At 44.2% G+C, this 24,903-nt stretch overlaps 1 protein-coding gene across 2 annotated transcripts; it reads right to left on the bottom strand.

Moving 5' to 3' along the window:
- Window positions 1-2,648: 2,648 nt before the first annotated feature.
- Window positions 2,649-24,157, bottom strand: LIX1L (limb and CNS expressed 1 like). Of its 2 annotated transcripts, XM_002759810.7 has the most exons (6): window positions 23,777-24,157; window positions 12,357-12,520; window positions 10,333-10,473; window positions 6,343-6,438; window positions 5,552-5,629; window positions 2,649-5,197 (listed from the first exon to the last, which is right to left on the bottom strand). In XM_002759810.7, exons 1-6 carry the CDS (start codon window positions 24,066-24,068, stop codon window positions 4,955-4,957), a joined length of 1,014 nt encoding a protein of 337 aa, XP_002759856.3. In that variant the 5' UTR covers window positions 24,069-24,157; the 3' UTR covers window positions 2,649-4,954. The 2 variants fall into 2 exon arrangements, with proteins under 2 accessions (XP_002759856.3, XP_054103738.2); XM_054247763.2 differs by lacking the exon at window positions 6,343-6,438.
- Between the last annotated feature and the right edge of the window lie 746 nt (window positions 24,158-24,903).

Genomic DNA, 24,903 nt, shown 5'->3' on the forward strand with positions numbered 1-24,903 from the left:
TGTGATATTACCTTACTGCAACCTCCGCCTCCTGGGTTCAAGCTTTCTCCTGCCTTAGCCTCCTGAGTAGCTGGGACTACAGGCGTGTGCCACTACACCTAGCTAATTTTTGTATTTCTAGTAGAGATGGGGTTTCTCCCTGTTAGTCAGGCTGGTCTTGAACTCCTGACCTCAGGTGATCTGACAGTCTCAGCCTTCCAAAGTGCTGGGATTACAGGCATGAGCCACTATGCCTACCACTAACTTGTTTATTGTCTGTTTTTCCCATTAAAATTAATCCTTATGGCAGAGATAGTTATTTACAGCTAAAACCCCCAAAGTTTAGCCCAGTGTCTGGCTCGTAGTAGACATTTGGTACTTACTGAATGAATGGATATTAGAATAGCAAGAAATTCTGTCTTCCTGCTGTTATGTAACTGGAAAATAAAGCTGGAAATACAGTTTAAGGTCTGCTATGCTAAGGATTTTGGAATTTATCCTATAAGCAAGAAATTACCTACTTAAATATTTGAGTATTCATGGTTTTTAATATTTGCAAATAGTCCCCATACTAGTTTTTGCTTATTTTCCCTTAGACTGACTTTAAACATAAATTTACACTGAATAGAAAATCAATATTTTTCTATTACAAATTTAGATAAAAGTGAGCTCTTAATTTGTTTTTAATTCTGAAAAACTCTGCTTCTTGGCATCCAGGAATTATAGACTGAGCCTTTCATCTTCTTTCTCAAAACTAGTTTTTGATGCTATCTTTCAAGGGAATAGTCACTTTATAATTTTGTTTAATAAACTGCATTGCTGGAATCACAACCAACCAAATTTAGATAAAAGCATAACTATTAAAAACTGTTTGCCGGGCAGGCATGGGCTCATGCCTGTAATCCCAGCACTTTGGGATCCCGAAGCAGGCAGATCACGAGGTCAGGAGTTCAAGACCAGACTGGCCAATATGGTGAAGCCCTGTCTCTACTAAAAAATACAAAAATTAGCTGGGCATGGTGGCTCATGACTGTAATCCCGGCTACTTGGGAGGCTGAGGTAGGAGAATTGCTTGAACTGGGACCCGGGAGACAGAGGTTGCAGTGAGCCAAGATCGCACCACTGCACTCTACCTGGGCTACAGAGCGAGACTCCATCTCAAAAAAAACAAAAACAAAAACTGTTTGCCCATCTATCATCTAAAATAATCTCAGGAACACATATAAAACTGGGAAATGGTAGGCTGGGCATTGTAGCTCATGACTAATGCCAGCACTTTGGGAGGCCAAGGTGGGTGAATAGCTTGAGTTCAGGAGTTCAAGACCAGGCTGGGCAACATAGCAAGACCCCATCTCTAAAAAAAAAAAAAAATTAGTTGGGTATGGTGGTGTGTGCAGAGTAGTACCAGCTACTCTGAAAGTTAAGGTGGGAGGATCCCTTGAGCCTGGGAGGCGGAGTTGCAGTGAGCCAAAATCACGCCACTGCATTCTGGCCTGGGCATTAGAGTGAGACCCTGTCTCAAAAACAAACAAACAAAAACACTGGGAAATGCTGCTAAAGGTAGATAGCTAAGTGAAGGCTTAAGCAAGGGAGTGTCACAGTCATAAGTATTTTATAAAGAAATACGACAGTAGTAAAAATTACAAAAAATGAAAAAAAAAGATAACGACAGTAGTACGGAGCATGCTAAGATCAGAGGTGAAAACCAGCTGGGAAGCTATAGCAGTGATCCAGTCTGGAGATGAGAAAGGACCGAACCTAAACTAAGGCAGCAGATACAGACAAAACATATCAGGAGGTAGGCCGGGCACAGTGGCTCACACATGTAATCCCAGCACTGTGGGAGGTCAAGGCGGGCGGATCACCCGAGGTCAGGAGTTTGAGAGCAGTCTCACCAACATGGTGAAACCCTGTCTCTGCTAAAAATACAAAAATTTGCCAGGTGTGGTGTTGGGTGCCTGTAATCCAAGCTATTAGGGAGGCTGAGGCAAGAAAATCGCTTGAACCGGGGAGGTAGAGGTTGTAGTGAACTGAGATTACACCATTGCGGTACAGCCTGGGTGAGAAAAGCAAAACTCCATCTCAAAAATAAAAACAAATTTATATATATGTATTAGGAGATTAGAGGGCGGGGTGAAAAAAAGGAGATGAGGAGGTAGACTCAACAGTGACTGGTTAGAGTGTGGTAGAGAAGAGTTGAGGGTGGGTCTGAGGCGTGTGGCTTACGTAACAGGGTAGACAATAATTCTAATAATAGATCTAGAGAGTCAAAGAGGAATGAGTATGGAGAAATAGATTTTATTTTAGATCTGTTTCAAAGTGCTTTTGTCATATTCAGGTGGCCATGTCTAGTATGCAGAAAATAGATGTAAAAGCTCAAAACAGGCTGGGGAAGAAGAGATTTGAGAGTCATGTGTATAGTGGAATTGAAGCCACCACAGTGGATGAGATTGCCAGTCGCGGGGTAGAGCTTGAGGAGAAAGGGCCAAGGACAAAGTCCAGGTGAAATGTCTGGAGAAAGGGAGGCAGGCTGCCTTTCCCCAGCTGAACAATCATTTCTACCACCCCAAACATGCTAATACAAATTCTTATTTATTATATATGTAAAAGGGCAGGGATGTTTTAGAACTTCTCTTGATAGATACGTCTCAAGAAAGAGTCAGTCTGGCTCACTAGACAAAAATCTATTTTTAATTGTATAAAATTATACATATAAAATACATAGAATGTACTAAGAAGATGAGTAAAATCTTTGACACCGAAAGTGGACAGATCAGGAAACAATTTTTCTCAAGCTGTTTGGGAATCTTACTGGTTGGTATTTGAGGAAAGTAATAAATCCAGGAGGTACAAGGGCAATTCTTCCCACAACTCACAGCACTTAACCCACACTTCTTCTCAGAGAAGGGAGCACAGGAGAAGCTGGAGCGTTGACGAGTGCAGGTTATAAATATCCACACAATCACACACACATGGTACGTCTAGCAGTTTGTGCCTTTAGTCCAACCCACCGTGTGTTTCATGGAATACAAAGATGGGACTTCAGAACTCTACCTCTCTTCTGATTGGTAAGAAAAAAAAAATGATGAGGCCTGGAGAATTCAAGGAAGCCTGTTTCAAGCCCCAGTAAAAGTGTAGCTGGATTCCCTACCTCTAATCCCATAGTACTCGTCACCATGATTTCAAAAGCAAGAAGCTGCCTTTCATCTTGCCTCTATCAAATCCAAAAGAGCAAATGATGGCCCAGTTCCTAATCTATTTCTTTTTGTTGTTACACTTGAACTTTCTGTTTGGAACCTAATCTTTTCTAAGGGTAAAGTGTATAATTGTTAAGTGGAAAGTCCAATTGCAGGAAAACTAAACTTCCCATGCTCAGTTTAGAAAGTACATGGAACAATAATGTGGTATAAGAGAGATGACAGAAACAAGGGGGATATGTCTATTAGAGACCTCCAAAAAATTCTCCCAAAGGAGACCACTTTAGCTACTCTACTCCAGTTTGTTTTTCTCTTATGTCACCCAGGAGAGAGGTGGGGAAGAATGGTATTAAAGACACAGATAGGCTGGGCACGGTGGCTCATGCCTGTAATCCCAGCACTGTGGGAGGCCAAGGCAGGTGGATCACCTGATGTCAGGAGTTCAAGACCAGCCTGGCCAACATGGTGAAACCTTGTCTCTACTAAAAATACAAAATGTAGCCAGGCAAGGTGGCATGTGCCTGTAATCCCAGTTGCTCGGGAGGCTGAGGCAGGAGAATCACTTGAACCTGGGAGGTGGAGGTCACAGTGAGCTGAGATCATGCCATTGCACTCCTGCCTGAGTAACAGTGCAAGACTCTGTATCCAGGAAAAAAAACACACACACACACACAAATAGTTGATCATTGATTGATTCTCTTTCCCTTCCTGCAGCCTCTCAAGGTATCAATTAGGAAGTGCCAAAATACTAAAGTCTCATTTAATTTTTCTGATGAACTCATGTTCATGTAGAACAAGAGGAAAGAAAAGAGAGAAAACAAGTGAGACTCTAAGGCAGTAAACAGCAGCAACGTAGCGGGAATATGGGGAACATGGTCCTCACTAACCAAATAGGACTGATGACGCTTCCAAAAACTAAAATGTTGGCTGAAGGGAAATATGGAAATATGTTTTACCTTCTACTAATATCTGCAGGCAGGAAGGTCTAAACACAGGGTTTAACTAAGCTGGGTGAGGAGGGGAGATGTGCAGAAGAAATACTGAAAGATAATCAGTTTCAAACAAAACCCCCATCTTACTGTAGCGTATAGCCAGAAATCTAGACCATTAGTATGGTATGCATATGCCCTAGAAGCAACTTGGGAGTAAACTCCCATGAACTGTTTGTAATTTACCTTGTCCCTGGGCAGTTTCTTAGGAGTGGTTTCAGAAGCAAGATCTCTTCTTCCTTCAGAATAGTAAGGTAGGGAAGCCTGAAAACAAAGCGGCATTTGGAGGCAGCGAGGAGTAAGGTAGCGGTGGGAGGAAAGGGATACCAAGCAGGTTCGGTTCAAGAACTAAAGGCAGGATCTTCATACTCGTACCATGTTGGAGCCCAAGAGGAAGCAGGAGTGAGAGTAAGGATGGGGCATATAATCCTCATCCTGATACTTGAAAAGACTGAGATACATGAACACCGAGCCAATCTTAGTGCTACTGAAATGACTACAGAAGTCACTGGCAGTTTAGGAGCTAACAAAGCTTCGAAGACCACCTGCTCTTTCTTGTAAAGTGGAGTAAAGGTGTTGCAAATAAAAGTGCATCCAAAAGCTGGAAGTAAGAAAAGGGGTCTCTTAGCAAATAGGAATCTAGGTGTAGAATTTATACATGTACATATATATATATATATATATTTAAGTATAAAATTGAGAAAGTATGTACAAAACGTCATCCTAAATCTTAGAAAGGAGACATACAAAAAAGGCCTTGGAGAGGATGGCGAGTATGTGGGTGGATGCCTAGCAGCTGGAAGAATGCATATTGCCCAGCTGCCCAGCAGCCAGCATGAGAATATCTTTCTTCTCCTTGTGGAAGCGCAGCTCCTTGCCTGCCAGTCGAGCTTCATCCAGCTCCCGCTCAGTGGAGGCCAGCTCTCTAGACAGTGCCCCCGGCACACTCTGCTCCCGGCTCACCCAGTCCAAGGCCATTTGGTGGCGAATATCATCATCCAGGGCCCGGTGTGAATAATGAGCCAACACCTCCTAGTAGGGGAGGGGAATGTGAACATCATTGAGAAGGTAAAGGTTCATATCATACATACCACACTGACTGAACTGGGACTAGGAACTCTTAGCTTTAGAGACCTGACTGAGGTCAGCACCTGAGTCCTTCAAGGAGATTCTTAAAGGAAACTTCCTAGTGGGAGAAGCAAGATAGACAATCACAGCTAAGATTTAAACAGGAGAGATGATAGGAACGAAGAGGGTACTTAGGTAAGGCTTTCAATATTCTCAACCATAGGTCACAGTAGACCTTATTTGTAATAGTAACCACCTCAAAAGAGTCTGTTGACAGATTCTGCTCCCGCATTCGGCCCCACTCCTAAACTCTCTTACCTGCCGAGAGCACTGTCGTTCCCTCATGGCCTTCAGGCTGCCATTCCAGTGCAGCAGTTGAAAAACTGTCATTAGCTCCTAGGGGAAGAGGATAGGAAGTACCAGTGATTGTTTTTTTTTTTAAGATGGGGTTTCACCATGTTGGTCAGGCTGGTTTTGAACTCCTGACCTCATGTGATCCACCTGCTGTGGCCTCCAAAGTGCTTGGATTGCAAGCGTGAGCCACCATGCTCGGCCTAGGACAGTGATTTTATATTGGGAGGTTGCATCAGAATTACATGGGAAATCTTTTAGAATATGGATTTGTAGAAGCATCTCTCATCACTAACTCTGACAGGCCTTTGGGGAAAGTATTTATTTACTTACTTACTTATCTATTTGAGACAGAGACTTGCTCTGTCACCCAGGCTGGAGTGTAGTAGTGCAATCTCAGCTCACTGCAACCTCTGCTTCCTGGGTTCGGGCAATTCTGCCTCAGCCTCCCAAGTAGCTGGGACTACAGACATGTGCCATCATGCCCAGCTAATTTTTGTATTTTTAGTAGAGCTGGAGCTTTGCCATGTTGGCCAGTCTGGTCTCAAACTCCTGGCTTCAAGTGATCCACCCACCTCAGCCTCCCAACATGCTGAGATTGCAGGTGTGAGCCACCACGCCCTGCCAGGATTTGCAAAACAGTGTAACAACTTTCTTTCCTTTCCAGTATTGAAGAGTTAGGAATTAGTAGGAGGCATTATATATTATAGTAGCAGGCTGACCATGTTATTAGAGCCAGGAAGTACATGGGGAAGTACCTGGAACTCCAACATTGATTTGCCCTTGTTGGATTCCAGCATGAATCGGAAGGCACCAATCCCTGTATTTGGGTTGTCAGCTTCCTCCCTGTTGCCCTGGTAGTAGAAGAACAGAAAAGACAAATAGATTTTCAACCAGGATTACCATCTTCAGTAGCATTGTCCAAGAGAAATATAATGTAAGCGTCCGGGCACAGTGGCTCACACCTGTAATCCCAGCACTTTGGGAGGCTCAGGCAAATGGATGACCTGAGGTTGGGAGTTTGAGACCAGCCTGAGCAACATCAAGAAACCCCATCTCTACTAAAAAATACAAAAATTAGCCGGGCATGGTGGCTCATGCCTGTAGTTCCAGCTACTTGGGAGACTGAGGTAGGAGAATTGCTTGAACTTGGAAGGCTGAGGTTGCAGTGAGCTGAGATCGTGCCATTGCACTCCAGCCTGAACAACAAGAGCGAGACTCAGTCTCAAAAAAAAAAAAAAAAATGCAAGCCACATATTTAATTTAAAATTTTATCTCTGCCACATAAAGTAAAAATAAAGAGGTAAAGATTAAAAACAAAACAAAAAAAAATAAAGAGGTAAGTCTGGGTGCAGTGGCTCACACCTGTAATCGCAGCACTGTGGGAGACCAAGATGGGTGGATCACTTGAGGTCAGGAGTTCGAGACCAGCCTGGTCAACATGGTGAAACCCCCATCTCTACTAAAAATATAAAAATTAGCCAGGCGTGGGGGTGGGTGCTGTAAATCCCAGCTACTCAGGAGCCTTAGGCGGGAGAATCACTTGAACCTGGGAGGCAGAGATTACAGAGATCAGGCCACTGTACTCCAGCCTGGATGACAGAGCGATACTCTGTCTCAAAAAAAAAACCAGGTAAAATTAATTTTAATAATGTATCTTATTTAACCCATTGTGTTCAAAATATTATTTTTCAACTGTAGTCAGTATAAATATTATTAATGAAATATTTTATATTCTTGTACTGAGTTTCTTAAATCTGGTATAACTGTGACAAATTCTGGGTAGCAGTGTGGTCTTCTGGACATTGGCCTATTGTGTCTTTTATTAGTTATGTAACCCTGCAGGGTTAGAATCAAGACACACTGCCCTGCATTCAAGCCTAATGTGTATAAAAACCAATACAGCATAGAAGTTAAGGGCATGGAATGGAGCTCCTACAAATAGTGTGGGCTTGGCAAAGTCATTTAACCTCTCTGTTCTGCAGTTTCCTCATCTGTAAGATGGAAATAATCATAGAGCTACCTTAAAGGATTGCTTTGAGAATTAAATAAAATTTAAGTTAAAATAAAAATTTATGGGCTGGGCGCAGTGGCTCACACCTGTAATCCCAGCACTTTGGGAGGCCGAGGCGGCTGGATCACAAGGTCAAGAGATCCGAGACCATCCTGGTCAACATGGTGAAACCCCGTCTCTACTAAAAATACAAAAAATTAGCTGGGCATGGTGGCGCGTGCCTGTAATCCCAGCTACTCAGGAGGCTGAGGCAGGAGAATTGCCTGAACCCCGGAGGCGGAGGTTGTGGTGAGCCAAGATTGCGCCATTGCACTCCAGCCTGGGTAACAAGAGCGAAACTCCATCTCAAAAATAATAATAATTATTATTATTATTTATTTATTTGGTTTTTTTGAGATGGAGTCTCACTCTGTTACTCTGTTGCCCAGGCTGGAGCGCAGTGGCATGATCTCAGCTCACTCCAACCTCTGCCTCCTGGGTTCAAGCAACTCTCCTGCCTCAGCCTCCCGAGTAGCTAGGATTATAGGTATGCACCACCCTGCTAAGCTAATTTTTGTATTTTTAGTAGAGATGGGTTTCACCATGTTGGCCAGGCTGGTCCTGAACAGCTGACCTCAGGTGATCTGCCCACCTTGGCCTCCCAAAGTGCTGGGATTACAGGCATGAGCCACCATGCCCGACCCAGCATTTACATTGCATTAGGTATTATAAGTAATCTAGAGATGGTTTAAAGCATTCATTTGGGAGGATGTGCATAGGTTATATGCAAATACTGTACTTTATTGTTTTTTGAGACTGTCTTGTTCTGTCTGTCACCCTGGCTGGAGTACAGTGGTGCAGTCATGGCTCACTGCAGGCTCGACCTCCCTGGGATCAAATGATCCTCCTGCCTCAGCCTCCCAAGTAGCTGGGATCACAGTCAAGTGCCTCCATACCTAGCTAATTATTTTATTTTATTATTGTAAAGATGGAGTCCCCTTATGTTGCCCAGGCTGTGCTGTGCTATTTTATATGAAGGACTTGAGCATCCTTGGGTTTAGGTATCTCTGGAAGGTACTAGAACCAATCCCACACAGATCCCAAATGATGACTACAGAACCTTTTTTTTGAAATGAAGTCTCACTATGCTGCCCAGGTCGGAGTGCAGAGTACAATCTCAGTTCACTGCAACCTCTGCCTCCTGGGTTCAAGTGATTTTTCTGCCTCAGCTTCCCAAGTAGCTGAGACTACAATTTTTGTATTTTTTAGTAGAGCTGAGGTTTTACCATATTGGCCAGGCTGGTCTCCAACTCCTGACTTCGTGATCCACCCGCCTCAGCCTCCCAAAGTGCTGGGATTACAGGCGTGAGCCACTGCGCTCAGCCAGGAACCATAATTTCTTTTTTCTTTCTTTCTTTTTTTTGAGACAGGGTCTTACTTTGTCACCCAGGCTGGAATGTAGTAGCGCAATCTTGGCTCACTGCAGGCTTGAACTCCTGGTCTCAAGCAATACTCCTGCCTCAGACCCCCCCCCCCCCCGCCCAAGTAGCTGGGACAACAGGTGCATGCCGCCATGCCCAACTAATTTTGTTTTTAAAGATGGAATTTCACCATGTTGCCCAGACCAGTCTCCAACTCCTGAGCTCAAGTAATCTGCCCACCTCAGCCCCCAAAGTGCTAGGATTACAGGTGTGAGCCACCACACCCGACCTAGAACCATAATTTTAATAACAAGGAATTTATTTATTTATTTATTGAGATGGAGTTTCACTCTTATCATGCAGGTGGGAGTGCAATGGCACAGTCTTGGCTCACTGCAACCTCTACCTCCCGAGTTATTTTTAGGTATTTTTAGTAGAGACGGGGGTTTCACCATCTGGGCCAGGTTAGTCTTGAACTCCTGACCTTGTGATCCACCCACCTTGGCCTCCCAAAATTCTGGGATTACAGGAATGAGCCACCGTGCCCGGCCGGCAGTGTTAATTTCTAAGATGTAACTCTATATTAAGTCAACTTGGGTTCTAATCTTGGTGTGACCACTTACTAGCTATATTATGTAAAGCAATACTTTACTTCTGTGTTTTTAGTCTCCTCATCTGTAAAATAGGGGCAGTGATAGTACTTACACCTCACAGGATTGTTGTGATATCAAATGAGATAAAATACATGTAAATCCCCTAGAAGACTCCCTGCTACAAGGTAAATACTCAATTAGGATTAACTATGGTTCTTATCATCATCATTTGAAAGAACAGTTGTAAATAAAGAGAGTAAATAAATTATCCTCCTTGTCCCTAAAATAGATTAAAGAAACAAGACATTTTATTATAAACGAGTTCTTTATCAATAAGATGAAGTAATGGAGGCAGGAGACAAGTAACAATAGAAGCAGTCTGATAAAAAAAGGACAGCAGGAATTAAGTCTTAAGCCAAAATTAGCAAAAGCAAAATTCAACCTCAATTTTCATTTTGGAAGCTCTACAATTCCATAAACCTGGAATTAAAGATTTTTAGATACTAAAGAGACAATGAAAGAGACAAAACAACAAAAAACACATAAACAGATAAAGAATTAGAGACTGAGACATGTGGAGCACATGACACAATAGACTGACAGAGAACAGACCAAAAGAACAGAGAAGTGGACCAGAAAGAAAACAAGAATTCATTCTCTGTTTCACAGTAATTCACAACTTCCCAACAGGCAGGTTCTCCCATCCCCCACTCTCCTTCCTTCCAGCTCCGTGTAACTTACATTGAAAGATGCCAGGGCCTCAGAGACACTCTTCTCAATGAACTCATCAGTGATTCTTCGGGAAGGATGTTCATTAAACACAGAATTCATTAGCGCAATCTTTGCAGCACTTCTCCGGGCCTCAGCTTTGGTGGGGCAAAACTAGGCAGGGGAGAAAGAGTGAGAATACGTGTATTTGTGCATCTGAGAGAGAGGAAGGAACAGTGGGAGGGAAACACTTGAGACAGAAAACACTTGGATGCTTTTTGGATAAATCAGTTGTGTTCAACACACTCTCCCAGGTTTTTATTGTAAAGCGGTTGGGATGTTGGTTCAACATCCTGAAGTCATTAAGGAACTGGAGAGGGCTGCAGCTCATGCCAAACTGAATGCAGAACAAGGAAGGCTGCTTAAGTCAGCATATAATCACTGGACGGGAAAAATGCCCGTTTGAACTGTCGACAGAATTAATTACTTACTCAAAGATAGTAGTGAAAGAAGACAGACACAGTCTTTGCCTACACGGAACACAGTGCGCGAGGAGAGACAAACAATTATGATATGTTGTAATAAGTGATATGATAGGGGAAGTTCCAGGTGCCATGGAGACACATAGAAGGGCTTTTAACCTTGTCTAAGGGTTACGCAAACCATATGGAAAACAGCAAAGGTGTTTATTATTTTCTCTAAATTCCATTTCAGACTTTTTTTTTTGAGACAGAGTCTTGTTCTGTTGCCCGGATTAGAGTGCAGTGGCTCACTGCAACTTCCACCTCCTGGGTTCAAGCGATTCTCCTGCCTCAGCCTCCTGAGTAGCTGGGATTGCAGGTGCCTGCCACCGAGTCCAGCTAAAATTTTTTTTTTTTCTTTCTCACTCAATTTTCTTGTCCTTATTACTGTTAAAATTATATATATATATTTTTTTATTCTTATTTTTTTATTGCATTTTAGGTTTTGGGGTACATGTGCAGAGCATGCAATACAGTTGCATAGGTACACATGTGGCAGTGTGTTTTGTTTGCTTTCACCCCTTCACCCACATTTGGCGTTTCTCCCCAGGCTATCCCTCCCCACCTCCCCCTCCCACTGGCCCTCCCCTTTTCCCCCCAATAGACCCCAGTGTTTAGTACTCCCCTCTCTGTGTCCATGTGTTCTCATTTTTCATCACCCTTTTTTTTTTTTTTTTTAAGTAGAGACAGGGTTTCACCATCTTAATCAGACTGGTCTCAAACTCCTGACCTTCTGATCCACCGGCCTCGGCCTCCCAAAGTGTTGGGATTACAGGCATGAGCCACCGCACCCGACCCCATTTCAGACTTCTAAATTGACATTTCTGAAGGCTGCTTCCCTGTCTGCAATGTAAAAAATCGATCTTTGATGAGACTATTCATACCACTCCATAATTTCTCACTACCTCATAATGGCAACCATTCTTTTCATCATCATAGGTATTTCATAAAATTGTAGAATGTTAGTATAGAAAAGACTTCAGAAATAATCTAACCTATCTCCTTCATGCTAGATGGGAAAAGTGAGGCCCACAGATTTGCCCCGTTGACATCCAGAAGAATGGGAACTTGGATCTCCTAACTCCCAGATGGGTACTGTTTCCCCCACACATCGTGCCTCCGATCTGACCTCCTAGAGAACTCCAACACTGCTTTCTTTAGTAACTGCCTATGAAAAAGCACTGGATGCAAGGAATACTACTGTTCTATCCTCAGTAAGACATGGAAGAAAGTTGGAATGCAGTAACTGAAGCCAGATCAGAGCATGGGTTGGATGCCGGCAGTCTGATATACTGAACAAGGGCATATTCATAACTGCTCCAATTCAAAATGGGTTTGAGTTTTTGAAAGGAAAGCATGGTACTGAGCTTCCATTACGGTCAAGAGGGCCTCAGACGCTTGTCAGAATAATTTTCCCAGGATTGATTTAGGTCCTCAAATATCTGATTTCAGGCAGTTTAACGGCCAAAGTGGTGGAGAAAGCCCTTACTAACATCTAAGCATTTACCTCTGCTGCTGTCATCTCACAACTCTTACCTGGAAACTCCCAAAGCAACTTCCCCCAGGCAGGGTGACATAGCAGACATACGGAGGGCTGTTGGAGGGAACCATCTCATAAACCACTAGAGCCCCATTCTTCAAGTCAGCCCCACGGGATTGCTTCATCTGCCAGAATTCCTGAAGGGCCTCCACCACATTCACTACAAGAGAGAAGTAGTTAAGTTCAGCAATGAGAACACCTCCAAGTGGTGCCACACTTCAATATACCTGTAATCTGTACCTACATTAAGAGTCTGCCTCTTAGCTCCCTACCTATCACCATTTAAAAGCATTTAAATTAATAAATCTAGACTGTGATTAAGTTAATTTGCCTAGGAAGACCAGAGTATGCCTGCCCTCCTTCACCACTTTTCTAGTTCACGTTTTATTTTATTTAAATATGTTTTCACTCCCAACTCCAATCTGAATAGTTCACATTTTAACTTAGTCCTAGAATAACCTAAATTTTGGAGGCAGAGTTCCCAGTGTCAGCAGACCATCATCACTGCCTGGTGAAATACAAGGAGATTATTCCACAGTCGGTTAGCTGGCCCAGGGTAATCACCACCACCAGCACGGTAAGTGCTAACATGTATCGAACACTTACTGTATGTCAGGCATTTCTGTAACTGCTTCACATGTTTCATCACAGCAACTTCATGAAGCAGATATTTTTACTATCCCTATCTTTTTTCTCATTTTTTGAGATGGAGTCTTGCTCTATCACCCAAGCTGGAGTGCAGTAGTGCAATCTCGGCTCATTGCAACCTTTGCCTCCCGGGTTCAAGCAATTCTCCTGCCTCAGCCTCCTGAGTAGCTGGGACTACAGGCGTGCACCACCATGGCCGGCTAATTTTTTGTATTTTTAGTAGAGACGGGGTTTCACCATGTTGGCCAGGCTGGTCTGGAACTCCTGACCTTGTGCTCTACCCACTTTGGCCTCCCAAAGTGTGGGATTATAGGGGTGAACACTGCACCCGGCCTACTATCCCTATTTTACAGATGAGGGAAATGAGGTATAGAGAGGTTAAATAGCCTGCCCAAGGTTATACCAGCTAGAAAGTAGCAGTCTGAGTATTCCAACTCGAGCAGTCTTGGTTCCAGTGAGCATTCTTTTATGCAACACTGCTGGCTTAAGGAAATATAGCCCTTATAACCATTCTCGAGCCTGTGCTTCTAGTGAGCACATCCATTGCCAGATTCCTTTTTCAACCTACAATACTATGTATATACCATGAGTAAGAGAAGCCAGGGCATGGGGATTAGAGAGAAAATTTCTCTTTTGAGGCTCTACCTGGGTATAAATGATTTTTGGAGGAACCGTCTGCTGGGATGGGAAGCAATGCAATGGGAAGCAGTTGGAGGACGTGAAAAAGAAGCAGGCCTCCATGGGTTTCTCATGCTCCTTCACATCTTTCTAGGTACACCAAGATTGCAGAACCCTGACTGCTCTTTACTTGGGCTATTTTTCAGGACTCTACTTGTAGCAAGAAACCTTGAGGGATGAGGTACTGTCTTCACTCAGATAAAGAACAAGTTTGCTTCAGCTTGTTATAAAACGGCAAGTGCCACAAGCTGCAGGTTCTCTAAGTGTTCCTCTGTTGTGAAGCAAAGCAACCCATGGCCTATGCAAGTGTCTGCCTTAGCCCTCTGCGTTGGACTTGGGAGGAGGCAAGGAGGACTAACAAAGACATGATGCTCATGCTACTTGCTGTGCTATGAATAATGAAGTCCTTTGTCTCTGATCTTGAAGTCTCTTGACTTCGGCCAGCATCCATGAAACAGTAAGTGGCTAATTTGTTAGTTGTAAGTAGCCTAAAATCAAACTCCAGACCTGACACGGTATTCTAGAACACTTCCTCTCATCCTCTACGTTTTCCTTATGTAGCCAACAGTGTAAAGAGGGAAAGAGATATTAATGAAATCTCAAACAAATGTAAAATTGCCGCCGTGATCGAGTTCTATAAAGGAGTGATGGATGTCGGAGTATCTGACCTAGTTAAGGAGGTCAAAGAAAGCTACCCTGAGGAGCAGTATCTAAGCTCAGGTACGACTAGGGATTCACTAGGCAAGAGGTGAGAGGACAGCGTCCCGAGCATAAGGAGCAGCGTGACAGCAGCGAACATGACGAACAAAGGGACTTGATCACTGTGGCTATGAAAGAGTGAGTGAGGGGAAGGGTCACGCAAGATGAGGCTGCAAGAAGAGGCAGGGACCAGACCAAGTACGGCCTTTTAGGCCATGTTAGGATCGAGTATTGGCTTTATTCTAGAGCAATAGGAAGCAATTGGAGGACTTTAAAAAGAAGGAGGGATTCCTCTGAACTCAGCTCTGAGGAAAAATAACTTTTTTATTTTATTTTATGTTTAAAGACGGGGTTTCACCATGTTGGTCAGGCTGGTCTTGAACTCCCGACCTCAGGTGATCTGCCCGCCCTGGCCTCCAAAGTGCTTGGATTACAGGCGTGAGCCACTGCGCCCGGCCAAAAAGTAACTTTTAAAAAAGAGGCAGGGCATGGTGGCTTACATCCGTAATCCCAGCACTTTGGGAGGCCGAGGCGGGCAGATCACCTGAGATCAGGAGTTCAAGACCAGCCTGGCCAACGTGGAGAAACCCCATTTCTACTAAAAATACAAAAATTAGCTGGGCGTGATGGCACGTGCCTGTAATCCCAGCTACTCGGGAGGCCAAGACAGGAGAATCACTTGATCCCAGGAGGCAGGGGTTACAGTGAGTCAAGATTGCACTACTCCAGCCTGGGCAACAGAGCAACACTGTCTCAAAAAAAAAAAAAAAAGGAGGGATGAGATCAGTTTGCTTTTAGATCACATTGACTCTAGGATTCCAAACATTTCAAATAGTTTTAGCTAAAGCCTCATGATAATAAATTATCATTATCACACGTGCTCTCCAATATCTTGCAACATACTGACCACTGTCCCTTTTTGGTTTTTTTTTTTTTTGAGACAGAGTCTCGCTGTCACTCAGGCTGGAGTGTAGTGGCATGATCTCAGCTCACTGCAACCTCTGCCTCCTGGGTTCAAGGGATTCTCCTGCCTGAGCCTCCCAAGTAGCTGGGACTACGGGCATGTGCCACCATGTTCGGCTAATCTTATTTTTGTATTTTTAGTAGAGACGTAGTTTCACAGTGTTAGCCAGGATGGTCTTGATTTCCTGACCTCTTGATCTGCTCATCTCAGCCTCCCAAAGTGCTGGGGTTACTTTAGGAGCCTCTGCATCCGGCCTGTCTTTTTTTTTTTTTTTTGAAACAGGATCTCACTCTATTGCCCAGGCTGGAGTGCAGCGGAGTGATCTCAGCTCACTGCAACCTCTACATCCCAGGCCCAAGCATCCTCCAACCTTAGCCTCTGACTAGCTGGGACCACAGGCACATGCCATCACGCCCAGCTAATTTTTGTATTTTTTTGTAGAGACAGGGTTTCACTATGTTGCCCAGTCTGGTCTCAAACTTTTGAGTTCAAGCGGCCTCCCAGTAGTGTGAGCCATCATGCCCGACCTCTCCTCTCCTACTCTTAATCGCAACAAAGCCTCATTCATTCCTTCATATTTCCTTAATTCAGATCTGCCAAGAAGACACCAAGATGGGATAGGCAATTGCAAGAGATTTTTTGGGGAGGAAGTAGGAGACAACAGGGAGAGCCTTCCAAGCACAGCGAAGCTCTGACAACTGTGGAAGAGAGAGGGAAAGAAATGAGATCTGGATATGACAGTCTCAGACTATAGCACAGTTTCAAAAAGGATTTGGCTAAGCCAGTGAGAAGTGCTCATGCCAAAAGAATACCACACCTCACCAGCATCTGCCTGTGTTAATACCCAGGATGTGCTCAGTCATTGGCTGGGAGCATCTACAGGAAGCATAGTTCCTGAAAATGTGATTATGGATGCGAATGTGCAACTCTGTGGTGCAAATGTGGTTATGGATGGCAAAGAGTGGGTAGTAGCTGAGGCTGTTACTTATGCTCCCTACAGCAGGTGATCTGAGATGCACATTTTCATGGCTGTCATATACAGATGCAAAAACTTGAGCACTTAACAGGTCCCTGCCATTATTCTAAGCACTGGGCAGGCAAAGAATAACACACAGTTCCTGCAAGCAAGGAATTGATTTGATTTGATTTTAGAGACGGAGTTTTGCTCTGTTGCCAAGGCTGGAGTGCAATGGCACAATCTCAGCTCGCTGCAACCTCCACCCCCTGGGTTCAATCAATTCTCCTGACTCAGCCTCCTGAGTAGCTGGGATTACAGGCACACACTGCCACACCCAGCTAATTTTCATATTTTTAGTAGAGACAGGGTTTCACCATATTGGTCGGGCTGGTCACGAACTCCTGACCTTATGTGATCCACCTGCCTCGGCCTCCCAAAGTGCTGGAATTACAGGCATGAGTGACCACGCCCAGCAAGGAAAGAATTTAAAATCAGTGGCCAATAATAAATGATCTTGCCAGCTCTGTGACTAAATAAACACTCATGTACTAGCCTGAGTCTGAGAAGCAGGATAAACTCTTTTTAATAACATATATTTAACTGACTTCTAAGAATGCTCATTCTTCTGTTAAAAGACAGCATGAGAACACATGTCATCAAGACCTCCTGAGGCTCTGTCATGGGCCAAAAAAAATTTTTTAATTTAAATTTAAAAATTAAAAAAAAGATCCAGCATGAAACGGAAACTCTCTTTCCCACCCTTGGTTTTGGCACGGCTCTTCAAAGGTCAATACTGACCAGAAAGCTCTGCCATCTTTGTTCTTCCCAAGAGATCTTTTCAGCTCCAATTCCCTCTTTGAGACAGTTTAGCACAATGCACTGGGTGACAGCTCTCGTGACATGCAAACAGCAGGGGGATACTGGAATAAAGAGGAAGAGGAGGAGACCCCCATGATTGGGCAGGTCCTATTTAAAAGAACCATTTTTTAAGGATTACTAAAAGCCAAGGGACCTGCGGAGTCTTATTTTACAAATGTGAATATGAAATGATAATTGGGCAAAGTGGTCAAGGAAAAAGCAATTGTGATGTGCATTTGAAAATGCTTGTAGACTCATTCATTTCCAGAGCTGGAAGGAACTTTAGACATCTGGTCTGGTGTAAGCTAAGGAAGGACAGAAGACTTGTTTGAGGTCACATAGCTATGGCAGAGTTGGGGCATGAATCTAGATATCCTGGGGCTAATATTCTTTCCAATTCGGGAATCTTAACCCAGGCTCCAAGATCCCATCCATAGCTGAGCTTCACGGGGGCGCACAAGCTTCCTAAAAATGTTAAGTAAAATTATGTGAGTGTGTGCATATGAATATTGTGCATGTGTATGTGTGGAGTGCCCACTTTTTCTTAAATCATATTTTTAGTGAGGAGCCATGGATATAATGGTTTACATAAGGATGCTTAAAGAACATTTAGGCGGAAGGGCAGGGATGGCTGAGATATACACATTTGACAATTATTTTCTCAAAATCCCTCATAAGAAAGACCAAGATAGGAACATTTCAGTGCCTATACCCTGCTGTAGAATAACAAAAAAGAGAATATTTAAGTTTTTGCTTTTAGGAGATAAAATATGTGAACATCTAAGTGGAATGAGAAGTAGTGATCCTTTTCAGCCAAAATAAAAACTTTTTTTTTAGACAAAGTCTCACTGTGTCACCCAGGCTGGAGTACAGTGCTGTGATCTCAGCTCATGGCAAACTCTGCCTCCCAGGTTCAAACAATTCTCCTGCCTCAGCCTCCCGAGTAGCTGGGATTACAGCCCCACACCACCACACCCCAGCTAATTTTTATATTTTTAGTAGAGATGGGATTTGCCATGTTGGCCAGGCTGGCCTTGAACTCCTGACTTCACGTGATCCTCCCACCTTGGCCTCCCAAAGTCCTGGGATTATAGGAATAAGCCACCACGCCTGCCTAAAAATATTTATTTTTTTGAGGCAAGGTCTTGCTCTACGGCCGAGGCTAGAATGCAGTGGCACAATCACAGCTCACTGCAGCCTTGACTTCCTGGGTTCAAGTGATCCTCCCACCTAAGCTCTCGGAGTGGCTGGGACTACAAGACGCACACCACCATGCCTGGATAATTAAAAAAAATTTTTTTTTTTTGAAATAGGGTCTCATTATGTTGCCCAGGCTGGTTTCAAACCTGAGGTTTAAGCAGTCCTCCTGTGTTGGCCTCCCAAAGTGTTGGGATTACAAGCATGAGTCATCATGCCTGGCCAGGATAAAAATATTAAAACAATATATGAAACTACAGTAAAACTGTTATATCATAAGGATAAATACAACCTTGTCAGGAAGGTAATTAACAAAAATAAAAGGCCGGGCGGGGTGGCTCACACCTATAATCCCAGCACTTTGGGAGGCCGAGGAGGGTGGATCATGAGGTCAAGAGAGCGAGACCATCCTGGTCAACAAGGTGAAACCCCGTCTCTACTAAAAATACAAAAATTAGCTGGGCATGGTGGTGCGCGCCTGTAGTCCCAGCGACTCGGGAGGCTGAGGCAGGAGAATTGCTTGAACCCAGGAGGCGGAGGTTGCGGTGAGCTGAGATCGTGCCATTGCACTCCAGTCTGGGTAACAACAGTGAAACTCCATCTCAAAAATAAATAAATAAATAAATAAAAAGAAAAAGAAAGAATAAATTCAACTTTGTGGTGGAGGAGCAGGAATAAAGCGACAATGAAATTAAGAGATTATAAAAAGATTCTCCTTGATCATATAGGATGATGAGAAAGATTGTCCCTATTCACATTATTATGGAAGATAGGGAGGTTGGTTAAAAATATTTCATCTATTTTCTATTTCAATCTGTAGAAGGTACACCTGCCCCTAAATAGCCCACAGTGCACAGTCTCTTCGGAAGGAGAGACGGCAAAGTTAACAGTGACTTTGAGAGGGAACTCTGGTAGACTGAATAATGCCACCTGCCAAAATGTCCATATCCTAATCCTTGGAACCTGTGAATGTCACTTTATCTGGCAAAGACTTTGCAGATGGTTTTAAATGATGTGAGATGGGGAAATTACCTAGATTACATAGGTGGGCACTAGGGAGGCAGGCTGGGCACACTGACTCATGCCTATAATTCCAGCACTTTGGGAGGCCAAAGCAGGAGGATCACTTGAGGCCAGGAGTTCAAGACCACCCTGGGCAACATCGTGGGATCTTGTCTCTATAAATGCTTTTACAAAATCAGTCAGGTGTGGTGACATGCACCTGTATTCCTAGCTACTTGGGAGGCTGAGGCGGGAGGATCACTGGGGCCCAGCAGTTCCAGGCTGCAGTGAGCTATGACTGCACCACTGCAGTACAGCCTGGGCCACACAGCAAGATCCCATCTCTTAAAAAAAAGAGACATATTTGACAAAACACAGAAGAGGAGGAGTCACAGAGGCAGAGATTATAATGATACAGTAATAAATCAAGTAAAAAACCAAGGTCAGCAGCCACCAGAAGCTGGAAGAGACGAGGAACGGATTCTCCCCTAGAGCTTCTTGAGGGAGCACAGTGCTGCCAACACCTTGATTTTGGCCCAGTAATACTGATTTTGGATTTCTGGCCTCCAGAACTATGAGAGAACAAATTTCTGTTGGTTTAAGCCACTAAAGTTGTGATAATTTGTTACAGCCGCCACAGGAAACTATTATAAGGCACTAATTCAGCATTTCCAAAAATTGGAACTATTCAGCTCAACCCAGTTAACTCCAGTCACTTACAGAAAAGAAGCTGTCTGTGATTCTGAGGAAAAGGAACAACTAAACAGAAAATAACACACAAGATTCATTTGTTCAACTTAGTGGAATAGCAGGGCAAAATCTCCAATCATACAGCCATATTGCTACATAAAAGGATAGCAACAATCCTCAAACAACACATTTGAAGAAGGAAATGTAGCAGTTACAGAGCAAGGAATGTGAGTTACTCAATCCTGCCAGTTTAGAGATTGCCAGATGTCAAACATCAGAAAGAGACTATATGCCATAGAAAAGAAAATGGCAGAGTAAATGGTAATGCAGAACAATACCTATCATTTACAGTTTCCAAAGCATTTCCAAATGCACAATAATAGCAACCACACTGAGTACCACGTGCTGCATACTTTCTATTCCTTATCTAATTTAATCCACACAAAACTATCAGAAGTACTATAATACCCATTTTACAAAAAGTAAGCAAGTGAAGGAACAGGCCAGAAATGGCAGAACTGGATTTAGAAACAATGTTTGTTTGGCTCCAAAGTCAATCCTCTTTCTATTGGGCTAGTCTGCTTTATTACACCATTAATCCTCTCACACATGCGTGGTAAAGTGGACTGTGAGCTCCATCAAGATAGGGACTAAGTATCTGCCTTGTCCACCACTGCATCTGGTGATCAATAAATATTTGTTAAATGAATGGAGAGAACAGATGAGGCATACAGAGATCAAGCAACGTCTCCAAGATCACACAGCCAACTATTTGGCAGGGCTGGGTCCTCTGATTCCAAATCCCATGTACTACAAACTTATTAAGATCCTACAGAACAACAAGGTGAAACCCTGTCTCTACTAAAAATACAAAAATTAGCTGGGCATGGTGGTGTGCGCCTGTAGTCCCAGCTACTCGGGAGGCTGAGGCAGGAGAATTCTTGAACCCAGAAGGTGGAGGTTGTGGTGAGCCGAGATCGCGCCATTGCACTCCAGTCTGGGTAACAACAGCGAAACTCTGTCTCAAAAAAAAAAAAAAGATCCTACAGAATACGGAGCTATGCGTGTATCTTGGGTAAGTGGGTGAGGGAGGCAGATAAAGGACAGAAACGTGTTTTTAAATAAATAAATAAATACTGATATCCGCACATGAGTGGAGGTAGATCTAAAGACTGACTGCGAAAGGTGAATTCAGAGCATTCAGGAAGAAGATGAAGGATGTTAATTGAAGGTGATGTGGTAAAGCATTGCTGGATGAGGGAATGAATTGTCTAGTCAGAGGCCAAAGTAAATTGCATTCAGGGGAATACAGCCATTCCCCCAGATACCACGCCATCAGTCACAAGGGTATGTGAGTACATGCCAGTGGCAACTCTGCCTAAGAACTGAAGCAGAGTAAGTGATTCCATGTGGTGAAGAACGTCTGAGCCAAATGGGCAGAGATTCTGCTTGCCTGAAGCTGAACTATCTGCCAGACTCTCCTAAAGTACTGGCTGGACACCCAGACTGGAAATGAGAAACTCAAGAATAATGAGAAAGACTGCGATGGGAGGATGGGGCGAGAGGAAAGAAAATCACCACAGAGTCTGAAACCTGACTAATCGCCTTTTGTCAGCACAATCCCCTTGTTCCTCATCCTTGCTAAGGAAATGAAAGTTTTTACAGGATGCCCAGTTTAGGAGCCAAAGCAGAGGCTCTCCAGGTAACACAAACAAGAAAAAGGGTGTACTCCTCTGTAACGTTAATAAATGCCTATGGAAGCCTTCAGATGCAGTGTGACTACTAGGGGTTCCTCCTGTGCCCAGAGGCAAAAACCTTCCCTTGATCTTGACTTAGAGACTTCAAGTAGTAGGACAGTAGCCAATAGCAGTTCCATCACACCGCCTTGTTAAATCCAGGGATTACATTAGAAAAATAACAATATTTCCTCATGAGTTTTGGATTCATCCATTTGCATCCCCAGCACCTGGCAGAGTGCCTGCCCTATAGTAGGAGTTCAAATTGTATGAAGAACAAAGGGAAATTGATGATAATGAATCATTAGGCACATACAGCAAAATGGCTCTAAAAGTCTGTTTTCATTGGAATTTTTTGGTTTACATTATCAGGATTTAAGAGTGGGAAAAAATGAAGCATGTTATACTTAAGGAATGACGAACCAACAAATTTGAGATAACGATCATTTTTAGGTACCCATTAGATGTCAGTTGCAATGTCTCAGTTAATCCATATTGTAACCCTTAAGGAAACTGAAGCTCAGTGAGGTTAAGTCCATTCCCCAAAAATTTAGCTGGTAAGTGACAAAGATCTCCAAAGCCTGCGTGTGTTCTTTTCACTAAACTTTCTGAAAAAAAAGAAAATCTACCGAAAAGCCCTGTAACTTTTCTCCATATTGTTAAAACTAGAAAATTGAAGGTATAGTCACTTCCAGGTCAAGTAGGACCTGGCCAAGCAGATGGAAGGAATGTCTTTTTTTTGTTGTTTTGAGACAGTCTTGCTCTGTCGCCAGGCGCCAGGCTAGATAGAATGCAGTGGAACGATCTGGGCTCACTGCAACCTCTGCCTCCCGGATTCAAGCAATTCTCCTGCCTCAGCCTCCCGAGTAGCTGGGCCTACAGGCCCGTGCCACCAAGCCCAGCTAATTTTTGTATTTTTAGTAGAGAGGGGGTTTCACCATGTTGGCCAGGATGGTTTCCATCTCTTGACCTCGTGATCCGCCCGCCTCGGCCTCCCAAAGTGCTGGGAATACAGGCGTGAGCCACCGCACCCGGCCAGGAGGGATGTCTTATAAATCCCAGGCTTAAATTCTGTATTCCATACTCTTCACTGTATCTTCCTTATTACTTACACTATAATCTCTAACTCAAACTCAGGACACTACACTGGTTAAACAAAAACGACAAAGAAAACCCTCACATCCCTCTTTCCAGAAATTAGACATCTTTAAGACGAAGATTTCTAACCCAAATAGAGTTTCTAACCTGGCGCATTTCCACAGAATCTAACATTGAAAGAGCCAAGGCCTGGGATTTATCCTCAGTTCCTGGGCAAGGGCCAGGAAAACAGAGCCAGACAGCAAGGCCGGAGTTGTGAGTCTCCATACTAAAAAAGACACCAAAGTAAGGTACTAAGCCACAGGAAGCTGCTGCGGGATCGATGGTACAGGTCCGGATTTAAATGCACAATTATTATGAGTGACTTGCAGAGGCACTGCCGAGTTCCCCAGTAAATCTGAAGTTGCACCGAAATTTCAGAGTGAAGTAAGTAAAGAATTTAAAAGTCAAGGTTAAGGAGCTGAAGCAAATTAACAGGGGAGTCCAAGAACTGCAGAGATGACAGAGGAAAGATTGAGAGGGTGTGGACCTGATCTGAAATAAAAAGACCCCACACAATGGGGACTGGTTCTCAAAGGCAGAGAGATGTTAAGGTATTAAGCCGGAGGAGGAATTCCATTTCTAAAGGAGAAAAGCTCAGGAAGAAAAGCGGATTGTGTCTGGAAAAGGGTCCCTGGAGAATATATTAATAACTCAGTAACGGGGAGGAGGCAGGAGGCTTAAACGCGTGTTTGAGTATGCGCGTCTGTGCGTGTGCATAGCCCAGAAGGAAACTCCCCAAAAGGAAATGCATGTGAGGGCTCCATGCCAGGAAAAGCGATCCAGAGGACTGTGGGAGCAAGGCTCCCTTACAGAGGGTGTCGCGCAGGAGGCCAGACTCAGACTCACCTCGGCCATAGCCCTGCGTATGCTTGGCGAAGCTCCTCACCACGGCCTCCACGGCCTCTCGCAGCACTGCCGGACTCCCGGCAGCGCCGGCGGGCAGGGGCAGTCCGGGGGCCCCAGACAGGAGCAGCGGCGGCGGAGGCGGTGCGGGAGGCGGCGGGGCAGGCGGGGGGCCCGCAGGGGGTGTGGCGGCGGCAGCCGTGGCCCCAGTCACTCCGGGCCGCAGCGCTCGGAGAGTGCCCCTCCCGCTGGTGCCCACACCAGGCTGCAGCCTCTGCGCTCGCATCGTCTCCATCCCGGCCGCCAGTGGAGTAGCGCCCCGGAGCCTGCCAGCCTGGCCAGCTAACGGTCCCAACCACCCTAGTCAGCTTGCGCCTGGGGACTGAGGGCGGTGCCCGGGCCGAGCCGTCAGTCAAGTGGGGGCGGGAACGAGCCAGGTCCCATGCCAATCACCAGTGACGGGCGGGAGCTGGAGGGCTCCTGCTCCGCCATAGGCAAATTATTGAGGAGGGTGGAGCTTCTGAGAACCAATTGCAAAGAGAAAAAGCGTATACTCTGAAAGGCAGACGCGGAGCTTGGGCGCGTCTCCGGGAGTCCTGCGGCGCGCACTAGAAAGAAGGCTAGAACCCTGGGGCGGGGCTTGAAGAAATAAAATGGGCCTGGATGTAAGACTGGGGAGAATTACAGACAGAATAGAGATCATTTTGTTCTGCCATTTCATTTTATAAATTGTAGGGGTGGGAACTGTGGCTCAGAGAGGTAATTTGACTTGTCCAACATCACATGCAATTGGTGGTGGAGCTAAGGCAAGAAAGATACTGACGTTTAATGAACATAAACTATGCAATGTACTGTTGTGGCTGTCTTATTTACAATCACTATCACTAACTGGATTTTATTATTTTGAGGGTAAAGAAACAGATGCTCAGGGAGGCTAAATAAATTGCCCAAAATTAAATAACTAAGTGGAATTCAGAGTTTAGACATAGGTGTTCTGTTTCCCAATATTTTTATCTTTTTACTATGCCACATTGTTGGGTAATTTTCTGATTTCACTTATTCTAAGTAGGAGAAGGGAATAAGAGAGAGTAGGATGGGCAATCTCTTTGCCTCCCGTTAGAGTGAGAAAG

The sequence above is a fragment of the Callithrix jacchus genome, chromosome 18 (genome assembly GCF_049354715.1).
Source record: "Callithrix jacchus isolate 240 chromosome 18, calJac240_pri, whole genome shotgun sequence".
Taxonomy (NCBI): domain Eukaryota; kingdom Metazoa; phylum Chordata; class Mammalia; order Primates; family Cebidae; genus Callithrix; species Callithrix jacchus.

Coding starts and splice junctions, on each gene's coding strand:
- LIX1L (XM_002759810.7), bottom strand. CDS start 24,068: ATGGAGACGATGCGAGCGCAGAGGCTGCAGCCTGGTGTGGGCACCAGC. Junction 12,521..23,776: donor TACGCAGGGCTATGGCCGAG/GTGAGTCTGAGT, acceptor TCTCTCTTGTAG/TGAATGTGGTGGAGGCCCTT. Junction 10,474..12,356: donor GTTGCTTTGGGAGTTTCCAG/GTAAGAGTTGTG, acceptor TCCCCTGCCTAG/TTTTGCCCCACCAAAGCTGA.